General features: G+C 37.3%; 1 protein-coding gene across 2 annotated transcripts in view; it reads right to left on the reverse strand.

The window, feature by feature from the left end:
* The window catches only part of Hydin (HYDIN axonemal central pair apparatus protein), a 248,285-nt gene that overhangs the window by 143,729 nt on the left and 87,064 nt on the right, over window positions 1-17,492 (reverse strand). Inside the window, exons 11-14 of one of the 2 annotated variants that reach the window (XM_090357298.1) lie at window positions 12,754-12,872; window positions 8,207-8,430; window positions 5,108-5,175; window positions 476-711 (exon numbers count right to left, since the gene is read on the reverse strand). In XM_090357298.1, coding sequence (XP_090213424.1) covers window positions 476-711; window positions 5,108-5,175; window positions 8,207-8,430; window positions 12,754-12,872 — 647 coding nt within the window. Of the gene's footprint in view, window positions 1-475; window positions 741-5,107; window positions 5,176-8,206; window positions 8,431-12,753; window positions 12,873-17,492 lie in introns of those variants that run through there. The other variant, XM_090357297.1, reaches the window with a different exon arrangement.

Consider the following 17,492-nt stretch of genomic DNA (forward strand, 5'->3'; position numbering starts at 1 on the left):
AACCAAGCATGGGACTAGAGGTTGGGGCTCAGCAGCGCTCTCACTGTTCTTCCTATTCAAAGCACTGATTCAAACATCACATTTATGTTGACTATGAAGCCCAGGTTCATTTAAAAAAATCTCAGTAAGCTGGCTATTTGGATATTAGTAAGAAAAAAGGGTTTGTGTCTGAAGAAAAGGAAAATCAAATTTGAGTACCATAATTTTGCATTACTACTAGTGGGTGTATTATCTTGTAGACAGTAGTCATCAGGTCACCAGAAATAACTAGAAGCCACTGTTGTGATGAAGGTAATCCACCTAGACTAATGAAAATCCATTGTCCTGTGTATTTGTGTCTGGTTTCTTCTCCTGTAGGCCCAATTTCCCACTATTTGAGAGACACTCACTCTCACTGTCCCTGGACAGTCACTGTGGTCTCAAAGGCTGTCTGGAAATCCAGCCTTCAAGTTGTGCTGGAAGGCTGTGCACTTACTCTGATAGCAGCAAATGCCTGGGATCGAATGGTGCCATGGTTGGGAAAGATGGTGAATTCCTTTGGTTTTATCACAGGTGTTTCTTCACTGGTCCAGGACTGTTTCCTGTTGTCTGAGACATGCCCATAACTTGGAATGCTTTTTGGGCCAATGCCATCTCCAGGGATACGCAATGTATAGGTCATAGGAATCAAAGATGTATTATTCAGGGAACAGATCAGGGTATGAGGAAATCCTAGAAAATCAAGTAAGAGGTGAGAAATAAAAGCCCTATTTCTTTTTTTTAAATTTTTTATTGTAATTAATAAAAGGGTTACATGATATTTGCCAGATAAAAGGTGCATTAATTCACATACATTGATACCCTTTCACATGTCTTGGTACCCATTACCCTCCCCCCACCCCCCTTGGTTTTTCCCCCCTTCCCTATCAAATTTCAAATAACCAAATACAAATAAATTCAATATATCAGATAACAAAGTGAGATACTGTAACAACCAAGGGACAGCAAAGGAGATGAGAGACAACATAGTACATTAAGGACAACAATCATTCGTTATATGGCTTGTTTCAATATCCTGGAGGTCCTTTCAATTAGCTTCATACTATATGGCCTTATGTATCAAGATTTTGCTCTATTGCAGATCTCTGCTAGTAGAGCCCAAAGTTTCTACTGATTATGACGAATGAGGGAAACCATTGAGCCTAAGTTCCTTTGAGTCTGAAAAGCCCTATTTCTATAGCCTCCCTTGGCCATTGACCTCCTCTGACAACTTCCCCAGTGTTATAATTGAATGAAAACAAAAAGTTCAGGGATAGCACCAAGGCCCTGAGTTCAACCCCCCAACCCCTCCAAAAATCCCAATGAATATTATGCAACAGGCTAAATAGTAGATCACAAAATAAGCCCCAATGATTGTCACATCTTCCAAAGAGGGAACCTGTAGTATTCATTTACTGAATTGTCTTGTAAAAGTATATTATGCTTTCAGATTTTACATGAAGTACTTGCCATTTTTTATTTGCTCATCTGTGAAAGCAAACACTGGTGTAGTTTTTGCCCATTATGTGACCTAAAACCTTCCAAAAGGTGATAGAACTAGTTCTGGACATGTATGAGGCTCATGCCCTCAGAGTTGTTGGAACAATATCAAATAGCAGCCTCTACCAAGAGAGACTTGGTGATCTGCTTTAGAGCAAGCTAACCATTCAGGCAGAGACCAGAACTAACTTTTACCTTCCTCAGACAAAGCTACTTTGTCATGCTATATGTAACTTCCCTGTCTTCAGTCTAGTAGCCTCATGTTCCTTTCTTACGAGATTTGAATCCTTATCGTTGGGCAAGCAATAAACTGAGCTCTGGTTTTTGATTCCCTAGGGGGTTATTGTATCTGCTACCACTTTCAGAGCAAGAAGAATTATCTATATCCATAAAACACAAGGGTTTATTTCTACTGGTGGTAAACCTTGCTCTTCTACCTTAAACAAACTTCTCTTGAAATGTTAATTCTTAGAAATTCCAGAGGAATGACTACAAAGGCAGTTTCCCAGTCATGGAATTGCTATTTTAACTTTCCTCAATGTGCCCAATATTGACTCTTGAAACTATACCCTATTTTATCTGATCATTTGTGGGCTAAACATTTTGCTAATAGAGGGAATATTATAAAAAGTGGATCCTATAAATTGATATATGGTCCTTTAAACTATTTCCTAGGCTATTTCCTTGAAGCCAGACACTTTTCACAAAAGAAAGCTAATCTTAACTTCCTCATTAGAAGAATTCCTTGTTCTAGGATCTGGTAATACCCCTTTGCTGCTTGTCAGGAAGCCTCAGAAAGGGGATATTGCTAAAGACTGATCAACTACTAGTAAAAATGGTATTCTCAGGCTTCTGGCTGCATCCAATCTTGTATCTCCTTCTGAATGAAAGTATTCTACAGTTCTAGACATCTTTGCTCCCTTCAAGTACTATCTAGAAGATAGGTCAACATTTATTTTTCTTATCGATATACTTTTTATTATATCACATTTTATTATCTCTAAGTAGTTGTACAAAGGAGTTACAATCCAACATGTCAGTTTATAAGTCCAGTGCATCTTGATCACCCTTTTTATTGTTTTCTCTTATCCCTCCCTGCCCCATCTATCACCTCAAGTTTCCTGGTTCCATAGAATATATATTATCGATTATGACTATATTTCCCCCCTCTTCTCTTCTATGTCTATCACCCTCCCCTTGGTCTTCCTGATATTCATTTGGTAAGTTAGCTGTTCAAAGGAGTTACAGCATTTGCATTATATCATACTTCAGTTAATATGCTTATAGGTGCATATGATCCTGTATACATTTCTATATACATAATTTAGATTTAACTTCCATATATGAAAGAAAATATGTCTTTTGTCTCTCTGGGCCTGACTTACTTCACTTAATATAATTTCCCCATCCATTTCTCTATAAATGATATAATATTCTTCCTTATAAATGAGGGAAATTCCATTTTTCTTTTCTTGGAATAATTAACAAGATTGGACAGAATGTTCAAGGGTTCTCAGAGGTAACTCATATTTTCCCCAGTACTTAATTACTGATTTAAAAGACAACATTCTCAAGAGATTCAATTTTCCTTCAATTTGTATATTTTTACCTAAGATAAAAAGCCCCTAATAAGACTTCTTGAAGAAATTAGCAGCTATAGATCATAAAACTGTTCAGCAAAAAAACAATAAAATTATTTTTAAAAGGTGGCCCATTATTTAGAATATGGCCTCTCTATTAAACAATGAACTCTGTGTAAAGAGAGCATTCAATGGATTCAGTAACATGCAAAGTCAAAAATTGAACTACAACAGAGAGATTTGGGCAGTATCCATACGTATTTTAGACAGAATATTCCTTCTTAGTCTAGTAAAACCAAAAAAAATAACACCACAAAGCAAAGGCAAATGTATTGCAGATCACCATGAAAGTGAAGTGATATTTTGTAGTAATATACAGAAATAATTCAGAATATGGGAGACCAATAAACACAAACAAAATCCATAAAATTCGGAAATAAACATCATCTACACAGGAATCCTCTGTTAATTCCAAAGGACTCTTACACCAACTATACCCACAAATCTGAGATGGTACCTTCTTGTACTCTTTTGCCACCACAAGGTACCTGACATGGTGCGATCATCCTCTTGTGCAGCTTTGTATTGTAGTGCTGTGAAAGGGTATGTTATCATACTGATATTGCCCAGAACCCTCCATGGTCTTGGTTTGAATTGCTTAGAGGATGACTGAGCAGGACTTTGGGCTTATGCCTTACATTTTTCACCACCCAGAGCCACAACTGCACAAAGTCTAGAGAGAGTCTACTTCATTTTGGCTATTAGGTGTTTTTAAGTTGAAGATCACTTTTATTTTCCTTCAGAAGAGTCTATCACTCAAATATTCTATATATATATATATATATGATACAAGTTTGTGAAAAATGTCTCCAGCCACTTTCTTATACTATAGTAACATGCAAATGCTTGTAAACCATTTCTATAGATTTCCCCCCACTATATATCCTATGTAAATATAATGTTCATGAAGATATTGTACATGAAATGTGATTGGAATAAAGCTGTCAGAACCCTCACCTGGTGAAGCAATTGACAAGGCATTATGAACAAGACTTTCCTAAAGAATTATTTCCCCCCAAAGTAGATGGGCCTACAAAATAGAAAAAAAAGACTAAAGAATACCTATTTCAGTTAGCATCTCACAACTCCCATTCCCATTATCACCTACTTAAAAAAGATAAATTAATTTTCAATTAAATCAGGAAATAAGATTTAAAATATATTTAAAGTCTCCCTAAAGAAAAATTCAGTACTGAAGAACGATTCTATTGGGGGAGTATTGAATTTTGGAGGATCATAACAACTGGTATCTATGTTTACTAACCATCTAAGAACCAATCTTTTCCCTTTTGGTGGGGACAATGGTTAAAATGCATGAATTTAAGCATATATCAATTCTGCTTCTGATCTCATTTTTAAACTGGTGGGATTGCCTCATAGGATTACTAAAAGAAGCCAGTGTAATACTGCATGTAATCCATTTAGCAAGGACTAAAATACAAAACATAATGGATAAATAGAGCTTCTGCTACTGCTATTGCTACTGCATTTTTATTAGAGGTGAATTTTAGACAAAAATAAATGACTCAAGAGAGCAACTGAGATGGTAACATCCCAACATAGAGGAGTGATAGAATACCTGAATCAATGCACTGAATTCACCTTAAACTTGAGAATATCTCTGTGAGGCAGTAGCTTTGCTACCAGACTGGCAAATCACAGTCTGCACATATTAGAATGCAGAATGTTCAACTAGTGGAGTGAAGCATAAGGCTTCTGTTGTCTCACTTCAGGGAAAAGGGAAGACAGCTAGGTCTGACAGCTCCCAGTGCCTAGGACACAGCTATTATTTTCACATCCAAATGCTACTGCCACAAAGAAAGGAAAAATTCTAGGCCCTCTTAACAGTTATCTGTAAGAGAGGGGCTTTGCAAACATTCCTCCTCTTACAGAGAGACAAAAAAAAATCTACCCTCTCTATTTTCTACATTTAAATCAGAAGTACTCACCATAGGAAACATCTCCAAAGTGCAGAGCAGGGACATTAAAATGGAAGGTAGGCCCAATGACACAGCCTCTGAAACACAAAAGTGGGAAAGTAGGGAAATGATCCAGTGAGTTCAAGCTAATGAATAGGAACTGAGAAGAGAGTACAAACCAAAATACCCTAACTTGGCAGTAAATCCATTCTACATTTGAGAAAGCTATGAAATGATGATCTGTCATAGTGGACCTCAAAATTATTTTTCAGAATCCTCAAACCATGGTTTTAACAAATGATACTGTAGTTAAAATGATAACCCCATCCCCACCAGCAAACGAGGCAGACACACAACAGACAGATCATCAAACCAATGACATATCCTTAATTTGGATGAATCACCTATAAAGTAATTAACTTATCAAGAAATAAAAATTATAGGTCTAGTCATATAGTAAAAATCAATGATACCACCAATGATCAATGATACTGTCAATTTATTCATGCTTTTATAGTTTCATTCCTACCATACCATCTTGCTGTGATATTGTCATATATTTATTAGTATTATCTAGACTAGGTGACCTTGAAGGACCAAATATGCACCTAGTCATCCCTTAGAGTGAGGCTTGACAATCTTGAAGAGATTAAAATAGTTTAAAATAAGTAATAGATTCTTCAGTTTCTAGTTTGCTTCAGGTGGCAGGTAGAATAATGGTTCCAAAAGATGTATACAGTTTAATCCTTAGAACCTAGGATTATGCTAGGTAACATGGCAATGAAAAATTAAGGTAGCAGCTGAAATTAGGGTTGCTAATGGACTGAATTTTTAGATGCTAAGATGATTCTGTACTATTATGTTAGGCCCAAGATATTCACAAGGGTCTTTACCGACCCTTGGAGGAAAAAAAGAGAGGAGATCCGAGTAACGCAATGTGAGAAAAACTCAACCAGCTGTTTTTTACTTTGAAGGCAGAAAGCAAAGAAGCCAATGAGAATAGACAGCCTCAAGATGCTGTGAAGTTTAAGCACTGGATTCTCCTTAGAGCCTCCAGGAAAAAACTTAGCTCTGCCAACACCTTGGGTTTTCGCCAATGAAATCCATGTTGGCACTCTAATTTACAGAACTGTGAACTTATAAATCTGTGCTTTGAGCCACAGTGCCACTCCTGGTTTTCTCGTGATTAACTGGAATAAGAGTCTCGCGTGCTTTCCTGTCTGGGCTGGTTTTGTACCATGGTCCTCAGATCTCAGTCTCCTACTGAGTAGCTAAATTACAGGCGTGAGCCATCAGTGCCCAGTAATCTGCTATTTTCAAGTTAGAAAATCTATGACAATCTATTTATTAAAAAATCCCCCCAATAACCAAGTATTCTTATTTTCTTTTAGAGCAATAGCTATTTTCTCCATAATTCATATATTAAAAGTATCTAGACCAAAGGTAAGAACAGAACATACATGTACCAAGGTTTTAAGTGCTGTAGACACACAGGTACCAGATAACATCTTAAGGTAGACCTATCTAATTCTCCAAGGTCTGGAGGTTGGTGACACAGGCACGTCACACCACATGGAATATATTGGTGTTCTAGTGATACTTTCAGCTGCTCTAGCTCTAACTATAATGTGATAAGAGGATATCACAAGCCTGAGAAGAGTGGTTTGCTAAGACACACTTCAGCAAGTTCCAGCTCTCAAAGATGTCCCCATGACTATTTGTTCTCATGATTGGAAGTGGTTTCCAAAGAAGTGGCTGGCACTCAGAAAGGTAATTAGGATCCAGCTGAGCTTGAAGTCCAACATGCCTACAGATTAGATGCTTAGCTTGGAAAAGAAACTTGTAGTAGCAAATCGATGACAAAGCATGTGAACTATACAAAGGCTAAAGAAAGAAGACAAGGAGCTTTCAGGATTGCACAAAGTATTCGTTAAATCAGTGCAGAGGTTGAAAGAACCAGAGATAAATCACATTTGTTCAAAGGCCTTTATAACTGAGAGAACTATATTGAATTGGACTTGGATATAGTCATATGAATTCTCACAGGGATATTCTGAATATTAGCCAAGACTTGCATGCATCAATTCAGTGAAGTATTAAAATGATAATTTCATATACATCAGTCATAATGAATTATTTTATGTTAAATGAAGCAAGTTGAATACAAGTATATATGCTCATGTAATGGTTAAAACTTTATCAAATTGCACAGAAAAATATCAGAGAAAAACTGCTAATAGGGACATTTTAAATTATATTACTTTTACAGTGCTGTTTATATATTCACTTAAAATACTGTATTATGTGATTGGAGGGGGAAATAGAAATAGCAAAAGTATGTTTGTTCTAACCTTTCAAGACATATTAGCCAAAGTGATGGTATCGAGAACAAAATAATCTGGTTATAAAAGAAAGAAACAATCCTAGTATCTATAAACTTTGTCAACATTTCTAGGGGCACAAGTTCTAAGACAGTTCTGATGAAGTAATAACAGAAATCAGTAATAATATGTGGGGTGGAAATTGATGATATATTGCACATATACTTTCAGCCTGTGAAATTACGCATTTACTTGTGACACTGAATATTAATCGGGGTTTCAAAATTAGGGTTCATGGTTTGAAGTGTTAGAATACAACTGAACACATTAAATATTTTAGAAAACATCATGAGGGTAGATCTGTTTCTTTTAGAAGCTGGTGATGGGTTTGGAGATAAATGGAATCTCATGATTCTGAGAAACATTATGGGTGAGAATTTTGAGAGTCTCCCTGAAATAAAAGCAAAACAGGAAGATGTAGAGAAACTGTGGTCACAACCAGAGCTTAGTCAAGAAAACAATTTCCCCCAGCTATTACTGTAATAAGTTACTTTTCCAAACACCCTAGATCAGCCAGAGTAATCTATATACTCGTGTTTTAATTCTTGTTTTATAAGGTTACAACTTATGGACAATTCAGATCCCAGTAACATCTATAGCCATATTATGAAAATATAAGTGGAAAATTTAACACATTCCATTATACTGAAGTGCTCATATCAACCTTTGTTAGGTATCCAATATATGATCTAGTTCCAAAATTCAAGAATGTGAAAACTTGTTAGTTATCATCGTAAACAGCCCTTACTTAATGGTAAGTTTCACGGGCTCTGGTGCTCCATTCACATCTATCAGGAACTCTTCTTCGAAGTACCCCAGGATGGTAGAACTGAAGCAGATCTGGACAGCTTGGACTCCACTTGGTTCAATGATGCCTTCTTTGGGACTGAAAACAAAGCAACACCCCAAGGCTGAGGTTGGAGGGACCACATTGAAGAGGGCATCGATGCTGCCTTTGTTGGACATGACTGCCTGTATCAACCAAAGATAAAGATGGAAAAGTAAAGGGACCTGTGATCAGTTTTCATGGAAACATGTGGCTGTATTTACTCTTTCATATCAACACAAAATAAGATGCAGGGATTAGGACCAAAGGAAAGCTTTTACATTTATATTATATTCATGCTAAAAGAGTTATTCTAATTCGATTTTTTGCTAGAGAACTTTAAGGATATTTAAATATTGTCTCTAAAGTAATCAAGACAGGTAAATATTTTTCCTATACAAGTATGAAAAGAGAAGTTTAGAGGCATGCTAATTTTTTTTGAAAGTCAGAACAGAAGAGCAAGAATCGCATAACCCATGCTTGCACAGACACACTCAGGTAGCAGGAAGGCATAAGGCATGTCAGGTACATGTTGAAGAGTGGAACATGGAACAGGCTGGAAGCTAAGGGAGCAAGCTTCCTGAAAGAAGGCAAATGTGGACAGAGGTCAAAGAAATAAACAGAAAAGTTTTCAGATTTTGATTTCATTAGAGGTCACCTCTAACCTTGAAGAAGAGAGTGGTAGTGATGGGTTTTGGCAAAATCCATCAGATAATGGTGCAAGGAGATCGAGAATGGAGAAGTGATGGTCAACTCATTTAGATTCCTGTTTTGAGAGTAGTGGTGAAAAGTGAGGCTGGGAGATGAAGAGGGGTGGAGAGCTACCTTAGTGGGCACTAAGTGTGTTTATGTTAAACCAGTTGATGTACACTTAGAGCCCAGCTCAGAGGAAACGCCTAGTATGTGATGCATGCCACTGTCATTGATCCGAAGGCAGAGCTCTAGGGAAATAGGGATCTGCCTGGAGGTTAGCAGCCACTCAAGAGGAGCATGAGTGAGACAGAGCCACTGGCCTCTGCAGGGGAAGAGACAGCTACTTGTGCCAACAGAACACAGCCGATGAACCAAAGCAGATACTAAAAGATTGGTCTTTTTATGCTTACTTCCCATGCTCTTCATTATAACATACTTGGAAATCTGAATTGTATTATGGTCAGAAACTTTGGAAGCAAACTTCCTGGGTTCAAATCTCAGCTTTGCCATTGACCTACTAGCTATGTAACTTTAGACAACATTCTTAACTTTTCATATTATTTAAGAGTAAATTTATCAACTTATGTAACTTCTAGAATAGTGCTTGACAATTAGTGCTTATAAATGACAGTGACTGTTATTTATAAACTTATGCAAAATGGGCACAGTATTTACCTGTGCTTAAGGAGACTGATACTACATTAGTGGTAACTCCAAGGCCACTTAAAGGCATTAGTGGTCATGAATGCTGCATTGTTCCTTCTGGGAAGATGCATACGTTTCCTTTTTGTTTGCTTTTGGTTTTGGTTAACAGGACTATTGTACCCAGAGTTTCTGAACACTAAGTTCTCCCATATTCAACAACATGCATGCCATTCTACCACTGATAAAAGAATAACTACTTATAAATACTGAATCTAGCAAACAGTTGGGGACATTATTCTAAGGCCTGTTGACATCTGGTGATACTCTTACATTCGGGGTTTATCTCCTGGGACAGGGGTATACTCTAGAAGAACTTCACCTCCCATTTGTTTTCCTTCCAGATTATACTATGGAATAATGTACACTTTTGGTTTATTCTTTCTGTATCTGCTAAGCTCAGCAATGACTAAGGGAAATCTAGTTATTCAAATTCATCTCAAGCTGGTAATGTAATAAATTGAGAGATGCAATGAGGCATCAGCTTTAAATATGCAGAGAGTGTAAAATATCCTCATAAGAAGCACTTGGCCATGTCCTTCTCTACTACTGCTCAGCTCTCCCAACTGTCCAATCTGATGCATCACCTCATGGAACGCCTTAGCTGGCTGTGGTTTGCTTCACTGATAAAAACCCGGGAGGGTGGCCTTAAGTAGATTTGTGTTACACAAAGAAGTTAGCAATGCACTATTGGAGTATAATTACTAACAACTAGAGTCATTAGTGGCTCACAACTGTAATACCAGCTACTCTGGAGGCTGAGATATGAGGTCTGGAGTTCAAATCCATCACAGACAGGAAAATCAGTGAGCCACTTATCTCCAAATAACCACCACCCAAAAAACTGAAAGTAAAGGTGTGGCTCAAGTGGCAAAGCACCAGCCTTAAGTGAAAATGTTAAGGGATGGTGACCATGCCCTGAGTTCAAGGTCCAGTATCAGCATAAAACAAACAAAAGGAACTATAATATCTCCTCCTACCCAGAGACTCATCTCCTCCATGCAGTATGTTTCTTATTTTTTAGAATCATATATCTGATTTTGTTGTTTAAATTGTTTGTTCCTATTCTATTCTACTTCCTCATAATTTAACATCTCTGTTTACATTTTGCATCATGTCACTTAGGCCACAGATACACAGTGAATGTGGAGATGAAGGACACTGTCCACAACCAGAGTAGGATGGGCTGAGAGCTGAGTTAGTTGTAGGGTAGAAGACTGGGGAAGCTGAGAACCTGAAGTCCTAGAACATGATAGAGGGTGCCAGGAACCCAGGGCTCTCAATATTTACAGGCTATATGACTTGGCCAAGTTATCTCACATTTCTGGCTGTCAGTTTTGCTATTCCTTGAATCCATTTTCCCCTTCTTTCAGTCATATGGATAATGAATGACCTCCTATATACAGCTTATGGATATTTCTATATTCTCTTTTCATTTCTGCCAGAGGGGTATAGATAAGGCCACATTTCATTGTTCCACTAGGCACACAGTAGGAGTGGCTGAGCAGAAGATGGTGTCTTCGTGTTCCAGATACTCTGCCAAAGGATTACACTTGCTGAACACTGGCTCTAGACTTTATCTAGCATTATTCTACTTAACGGTTAAACTTCTCTGAGCCTCAGCTTACTTAGTTATAACACAGGAATAGTCACCAGGCCTACTCCTCATTCTGCAGGGTTTCTGCAAAAACTATGGCAGGGCATCAGCACTGTCACACACATGTGGAGATACTGTTGAGGGCATTAACACATTTCTCATTGGGAAACAGACATAATATAATCTATTTTCACTGTTTTGTAAGCATTAGAAATTGCACACATACTGTACATATACACAGACAGGCACACACATGAGATATGAGAGCTACTTGACATTTATTAAATAACTGTGTTGATCACTTCTGTCAAAATACAAACACAAATAATATTTGAAAATTCTAAAACAAGGCTTCAATTTTTATAGTTAGATCCAGTGTAAAAATGTGCCCTAGGTGCTAAGTAAGCCATCGGGTAACACTGGAGCAGCTTTGATCATGAAGAACCCACATGAAGCCATCTTGTAAAATTCCAGTTTCTAGTTAATTGGAAAGACAAAGCAGGGAGGTCTCTTTTAGAAACTTTAATGATTAGCTGTTTTCAAACCCAAGTTGGAGATGAGGGCATTCAAAGAGAATTCTGAAGTGTGAAAACAGTTCTCCTCATTAGGACATTCTAGAAAAAAGTAAAAAGTTTTCTCTCCTTTCAGCTGTAGGATTTATGTTGTCAGAGTCCAAGCATTAAACAGATGGGGAGAGGTATTTATGGTGTTCTTCTTTAGGATATACCAAATGAGGAGGATAAAGCCAATTTAAATTATGGCTTTGATACTTTTTAGCTTTTAATGAAGTCAAAAAGCAGGGAAAGCTGGTGCACAGCTAGCAGCACAGCACAGCTAGGAGAGGACTCAGTATCTGGGGGTCTGAATGGGGATGAGTAGTGGCATGTGGATAAGGCTGTAGACATTTTCTTTCTTTTTTTTTTTTACCTGTTCACTCTTTTTTTTAAATAAATTTTTTATTGTAATTAATAGAAGGGTTACATGATATTTGCCAGATAGATGGTGCATTAATTCCCATACATTGATACCCTTTCACATGTCTTGGTCCCCATTTCCCTCTCCCCCATTCCCCCCCTCATCTTGTTTTCCCCCGTTCCCTATCCAATTTCAAATAACCAAATACAAATATATCCAATCACACAGAAATACTGATCACATAAAGGTGCTAGTAGCTCACACCTGTAATCCCAGCTACTCTGGAGGCTGGGATCTGAGATCTGTGGTTCAAAGTCAGACCAGGAAAGAAAGTCCCTGAGACTCTGATTAGCCACAGATGCTGGAAGTAGAGCGATGGCTCAGGGAGTAGAGCAGAAACCTTGAGCAAAGAATAGCTCAGGGCCAAAGCCCAGAGTTCAAGCTCCTGGACTATCAACACACACACACACACACACACACACACACACACACGCACGCACGCACGCACACACTAAAAGGCTCCTCTGTATTGTCAGGAGCCTCAGTGAACAATTCTGCTCACCTCATAACAATGGACAGATCCAATGAAAACTTTCCCAATGTCCAGCAATTCAAAGTTGAAGTGAATCTTAGGTCCCATTCCTTCACCTCTGATTCGCAGAGGCAAGCGGATTTCTCGACCTACAGAAACAATTCAGATTTTATTACCCCATATTACCTTCAACCTGTCACTGAGGTAAACAATCAAGAATATCTCACTGAGGAAACTATAATGTAACCAATGCTGAAAGTTTATCTTACCTTGAGAAACAGGAATAAGAAATACTGCCAGTTTTTTTTCCCTCCAAGGAGTGGTCTATATTACAATTTAGGCTGATATTTTAGTAGTAGAAAGATTAAAAAATATATAACTTCCAGGCATAGAAAGATAAAGCACTGCATAGTCCCTCTAACATAAAACAGAAGGTAGACTATATCAGAGGCTAGGAAAGGTTGTAAGGAGGGAAGACAGAGGTTGGTTGTGGGTTAGTGGTAAAGTATTTGCCTCATATGCACAAAGTCCTGGATTCAAACTCAATCAGCATTATCTCCTTCTCACCAACACAGATAGATATAACAAGTATAACAAGAATAACAAGTGCTGGAATTAACAACAATTTATAGGGGGTGGGGGGGAAAGGGAACAAAAACATGAGAAGGTGTATCAATGTTTGTGAAGTAATGCACCTTCTATCCGGTAAGTACAATGTAACCCTTCTATTAATTACAATAAGAAAAGAATATTAAAAAAGAGAAGAACTATTTCTCCATAATCATAACCTTAATAAATACCTTAGAACCTTAGGCATTGATTTTCCTCTGGAACCTGAGTGGAAAAGTGTCTTAACCAAATCAAGTGAAAAGTAGCTCAAAGCTGACCTTCAGTATTTGTAAGTGCTAGCCTACTTCTAGTTCCTACTGGACCGCAGTCTAAAATCTGAAGTTTCTATCATGTAACCCTTCTATTAATTAGAATAAAAATATATGAAAAAAATAAAATCTGAAGTTTCCTGGGTCATTTCTCCTTGGAAACACCCAAAGCAGCATTGCTGTCCAAGTTTGATGGCTGATCATTCCTATTATTTGAATTTCGAGATTTTTAAGGGAAAAAGCACATGCTTGTTCTATATGTAACATTCTGCATCTTCAAAATATTTTTGATGCTCTGTTAAATATAATTTTCAATAATATAGCAAATACACTTGAAACATCTAAGTGGTAGTTCTAGTTTATTGCCATTATTTTAATTTCATGTGATATTTTATATTTCATTGTCTTCTATTGCTTTTGCATTATTAGTACTTTCTCTCTATGAATCACCTTCACAAGGAATATTGTCCTCTGTCCCCTCTAGTGCTTGCCAACCAAGTGGTCATGAGGCAAATTTTACTGTGAGGAATCCCAACAATATTTGGGATTGCTGATTTAGTCAGAGTGTCCTCCACTCCATCTGATCCCCAGAGAAGAGGTTCTTCTAAAGATAAGATGTTCATGATAATAATAGTATACAATTCAAGTAAAACTTTCAGAAGGCTCAAACATTGCCACTATATTCCATTATTTATAGTTCTATTCAACAGACAATAATTTGTATTGCTTGTTAAAAGGGATGGGTTTTGACAGAGATTCAATATTCAGAATGGAAAAGAAAGAGAACTGCAACTATATCATGGAATAAACTGTTAAACTATTTATAACAGTTAGGCATAAAATGTTCTCCCCATCTGTTGCCTTGACTGTCTTCCTATTTGAAAAATGGAAGTACTAGAATGAAATATGGTCAATATTTCTTGGGTATTACTAATTACTTCAAAAGAGTCCCTTACCCAGGACAGAAATGACCACAAGTAATACTAGCTTTGCATGTCTAAGGGGTCACATAAAATTTTGGTCATGTTTAAATGTTAATTTTCTCAGGATTTGCTAAGCAGATTATTTTCTTGTCTTGGCAAAAGATACCAAGAGGGGCAAATGTGAAGGAGCTAGCGACTTTCAAGGACAGTTTTTTTTGTCAGTTCTGGGCTTGAGCTCAGGGCCTGAGCCCTGTCCTTGAACTTTCTCAAGTCTAGAGCTCTACCACTTGACCCTCAGCACCACTTCCAGCTTTTTTCTATGTATGCGGTACTGAGGAATCGAAACCGGGTCATTGTGCATGTTAGGCAAGCATTCTACCACTAGGCCAAACTCCTGGCCTTTATTAAAGGACAAAATATTGTGCTCTTTAACCCAGTGAGTTTTCTCAAATGAAGCAGAAAGAACTTTAGTGAACCTAAAACTTCTTGACTACAATAGGTTTCATTGCATTAAATACCAGAAAATTGCAACCATGGATCTTTGAAAAATTGCCATCTATTATGGTCTAGTTATTTTTCTGCTCCAGCCTCCATCTCCTCAAATTCTTTGCTTGAAATCCTAATCCCCAAAGTGATGACATTAAGAAATGATGTATTTGGAAGATAATGGGAACAGAGTCCTCATGAACAAGACTAGTATTTTATAAAAAGAGGCCCTAAGAGTACCTTCCACTAGGTACAAAGGATTCAGCTAAAAGGTACTATGAGGAATGGATCCTCAACAGACACCACCAAGTCTGCTGGTACCTTGAACTAGGACTTCCTAACTTCCAGACTATTGGGAATGAATTTCTATTACTCATAAACAGCTTAATCTATACTATTCTATGGTAATAGCCTCAAATCCCAAACCTTCTACTTTTGCATCTTGCATAGGTGAACCACCAGCTTTGTTTCTTGACATAGAATTTCATTAATCCTTTACTCAGGCTAGCCTCAAACTTCCTATGATCCTCCTCATCTCTGCCTCCCAAGAACTGAGATTACAGGCTATTACATCCAGCTGACGTGCTATATGGTTTCTTACTGCTATTATAAGTAAAATTGCTTTAAAATTTTTCAATTTCTTATTTTTTTACTGTTAGTATGTTGAAGAAATACAATCTATTTCTCTCTATATCAATCTGGTATGTTGAAAAACCACTAGAATTGCTTCTTAGTCCTCATTTAAAATGAATATTCTTCAGCACCATTTCCACAGAGTTTGTTTCAATAAAACATAAGTGAAACTCAAGAGCTTACATTTTTAATGAGTAGCTAGTTTGATTCTGATACAGATTCTCTAAGGATATCACTTAAACATACAAAAACTTTTAACAACATTAACTTTTGACAACATGGTCAAGTTAGTTGACTTGGTCCATTTTTCCACCTCAAATACAAAAAGGGGAAAAATTATTTAAAACATAGTAAGTATACATTTTAATGTGCACCCAAACTCAAAGAAAGGAAAACAGATAGAAAGAGACAGGAAATATAAAGAAGAGGTTAAGATACATAATGATTTCAAGGGAAAGACACATATACATATAAATGTATATACATACATGTTTTATATATACATATATGTATATGTATATGTATATATAAAAGAATTAGAGAGCCAAGTACTGGTGGCTCACATTTGTAATCTTAGCTACTTAGGAAGCTGAGAAGAGCAGTTTAAAATCAGCCTGGGCACTAAAGTCCATAAGAAAACTGGAAGTGGCGCTGTAAATGATAGAGCACTAGCCTTAAGCTGAAGTGCTCAGGGATAGTGCTCAGGCTCAGAGTTCAAGCCCCACAACTGACAAAAAAAAAAGAATAAGAAAAGTGACATAAAAAGAAAACAACATTAGGATAAAAAAAATCACTCAGGATCTTCCAGAATGGATGAAATCATTTAGTCTGAAGAAGCATAACAAATACCATGCAGAATAATTAAAAAATGGGAAATCCATCAAAGCACAAAGTAAATTTTAATACAAAGGGAAAAGAGACAGTTAATATAAATAAATGATAATTCAACTTCAGGCTTCTTGTCTCACTCACAAATGCCATTATCCATGTGGTAATAAAGTAGGCAGTCACAGAGAGGCCACAGTAGGGGTCAGCAAGCAGCTAACCAGCAAGATAAACAGAAGTACAGTGTGTAAAGTAAGACATTATCTAGGGAAAAGGGCAGGAGAAGGAAGAATACGTTACATGTATTTGCTCCTATATATCATCTAGATCTCAGACCAAAGAAAAGCAAAGTCAAAGAAGGGAAGGATCTTTTCTATCTGCCTACAATGTGCTTTTTCCTAGTGACCTCAGACAGGTAGCTTCACCAACTGGAAAGAAAAGAAATCCTTCCCATGTCTTGAAAAAGATAAGAGAATTACATGGAATTTACAGGAAAGATAATATGGATTTACTATGTAAATGAAGCTCTTCTTTGGTATCCGTATCTTTTATTAAACCACTAGCAAAATATGGAAGAATTGTTATGCAGATGGAAAACTGCATGATTCAGTTTGCCCAGGAAGTAAATTCGGTGATAGAACTCAGAATTACAAAGGAAACAACAGATGAACACCCCTGGCTGTGTAATGTTTGGGAACCTCCTAGACAGCAGCCAACCCCTGGAGTGTGGCCAACCCCAGCATCCCTTGGGGCGTGAGAGGTAGAAGGCAGATCTCATCACCGTGTCCTAAAGACCACTGGCAAGCACTGTTGTACCATCACTTTCTCCAGTTCCATTAAGAAGTCTATAAGTATAGGAAAAGGTAGGTTAACCCAAGTCTATTCTGCATTCATCCTGAGGCTATCCTGAGAACCACACTTTCATATGCAAGGCCCTAGAGTAGACCAAATCAAACTAGGATTCATCACTCATTCATTCATCTTTAAGCTACTTGCTTACTCACTGAATCAATATTTATTGAAT

The sequence above is a fragment of the Megascapheus bottae genome, chromosome 24, assembly GCF_031878675.1.
Source record: "Megascapheus bottae isolate mThoBot1 chromosome 24, mThoBot2.hap1, whole genome shotgun sequence".
Lineage (NCBI taxonomy): Eukaryota > Metazoa > Chordata > Mammalia > Rodentia > Geomyidae > Megascapheus > Megascapheus bottae.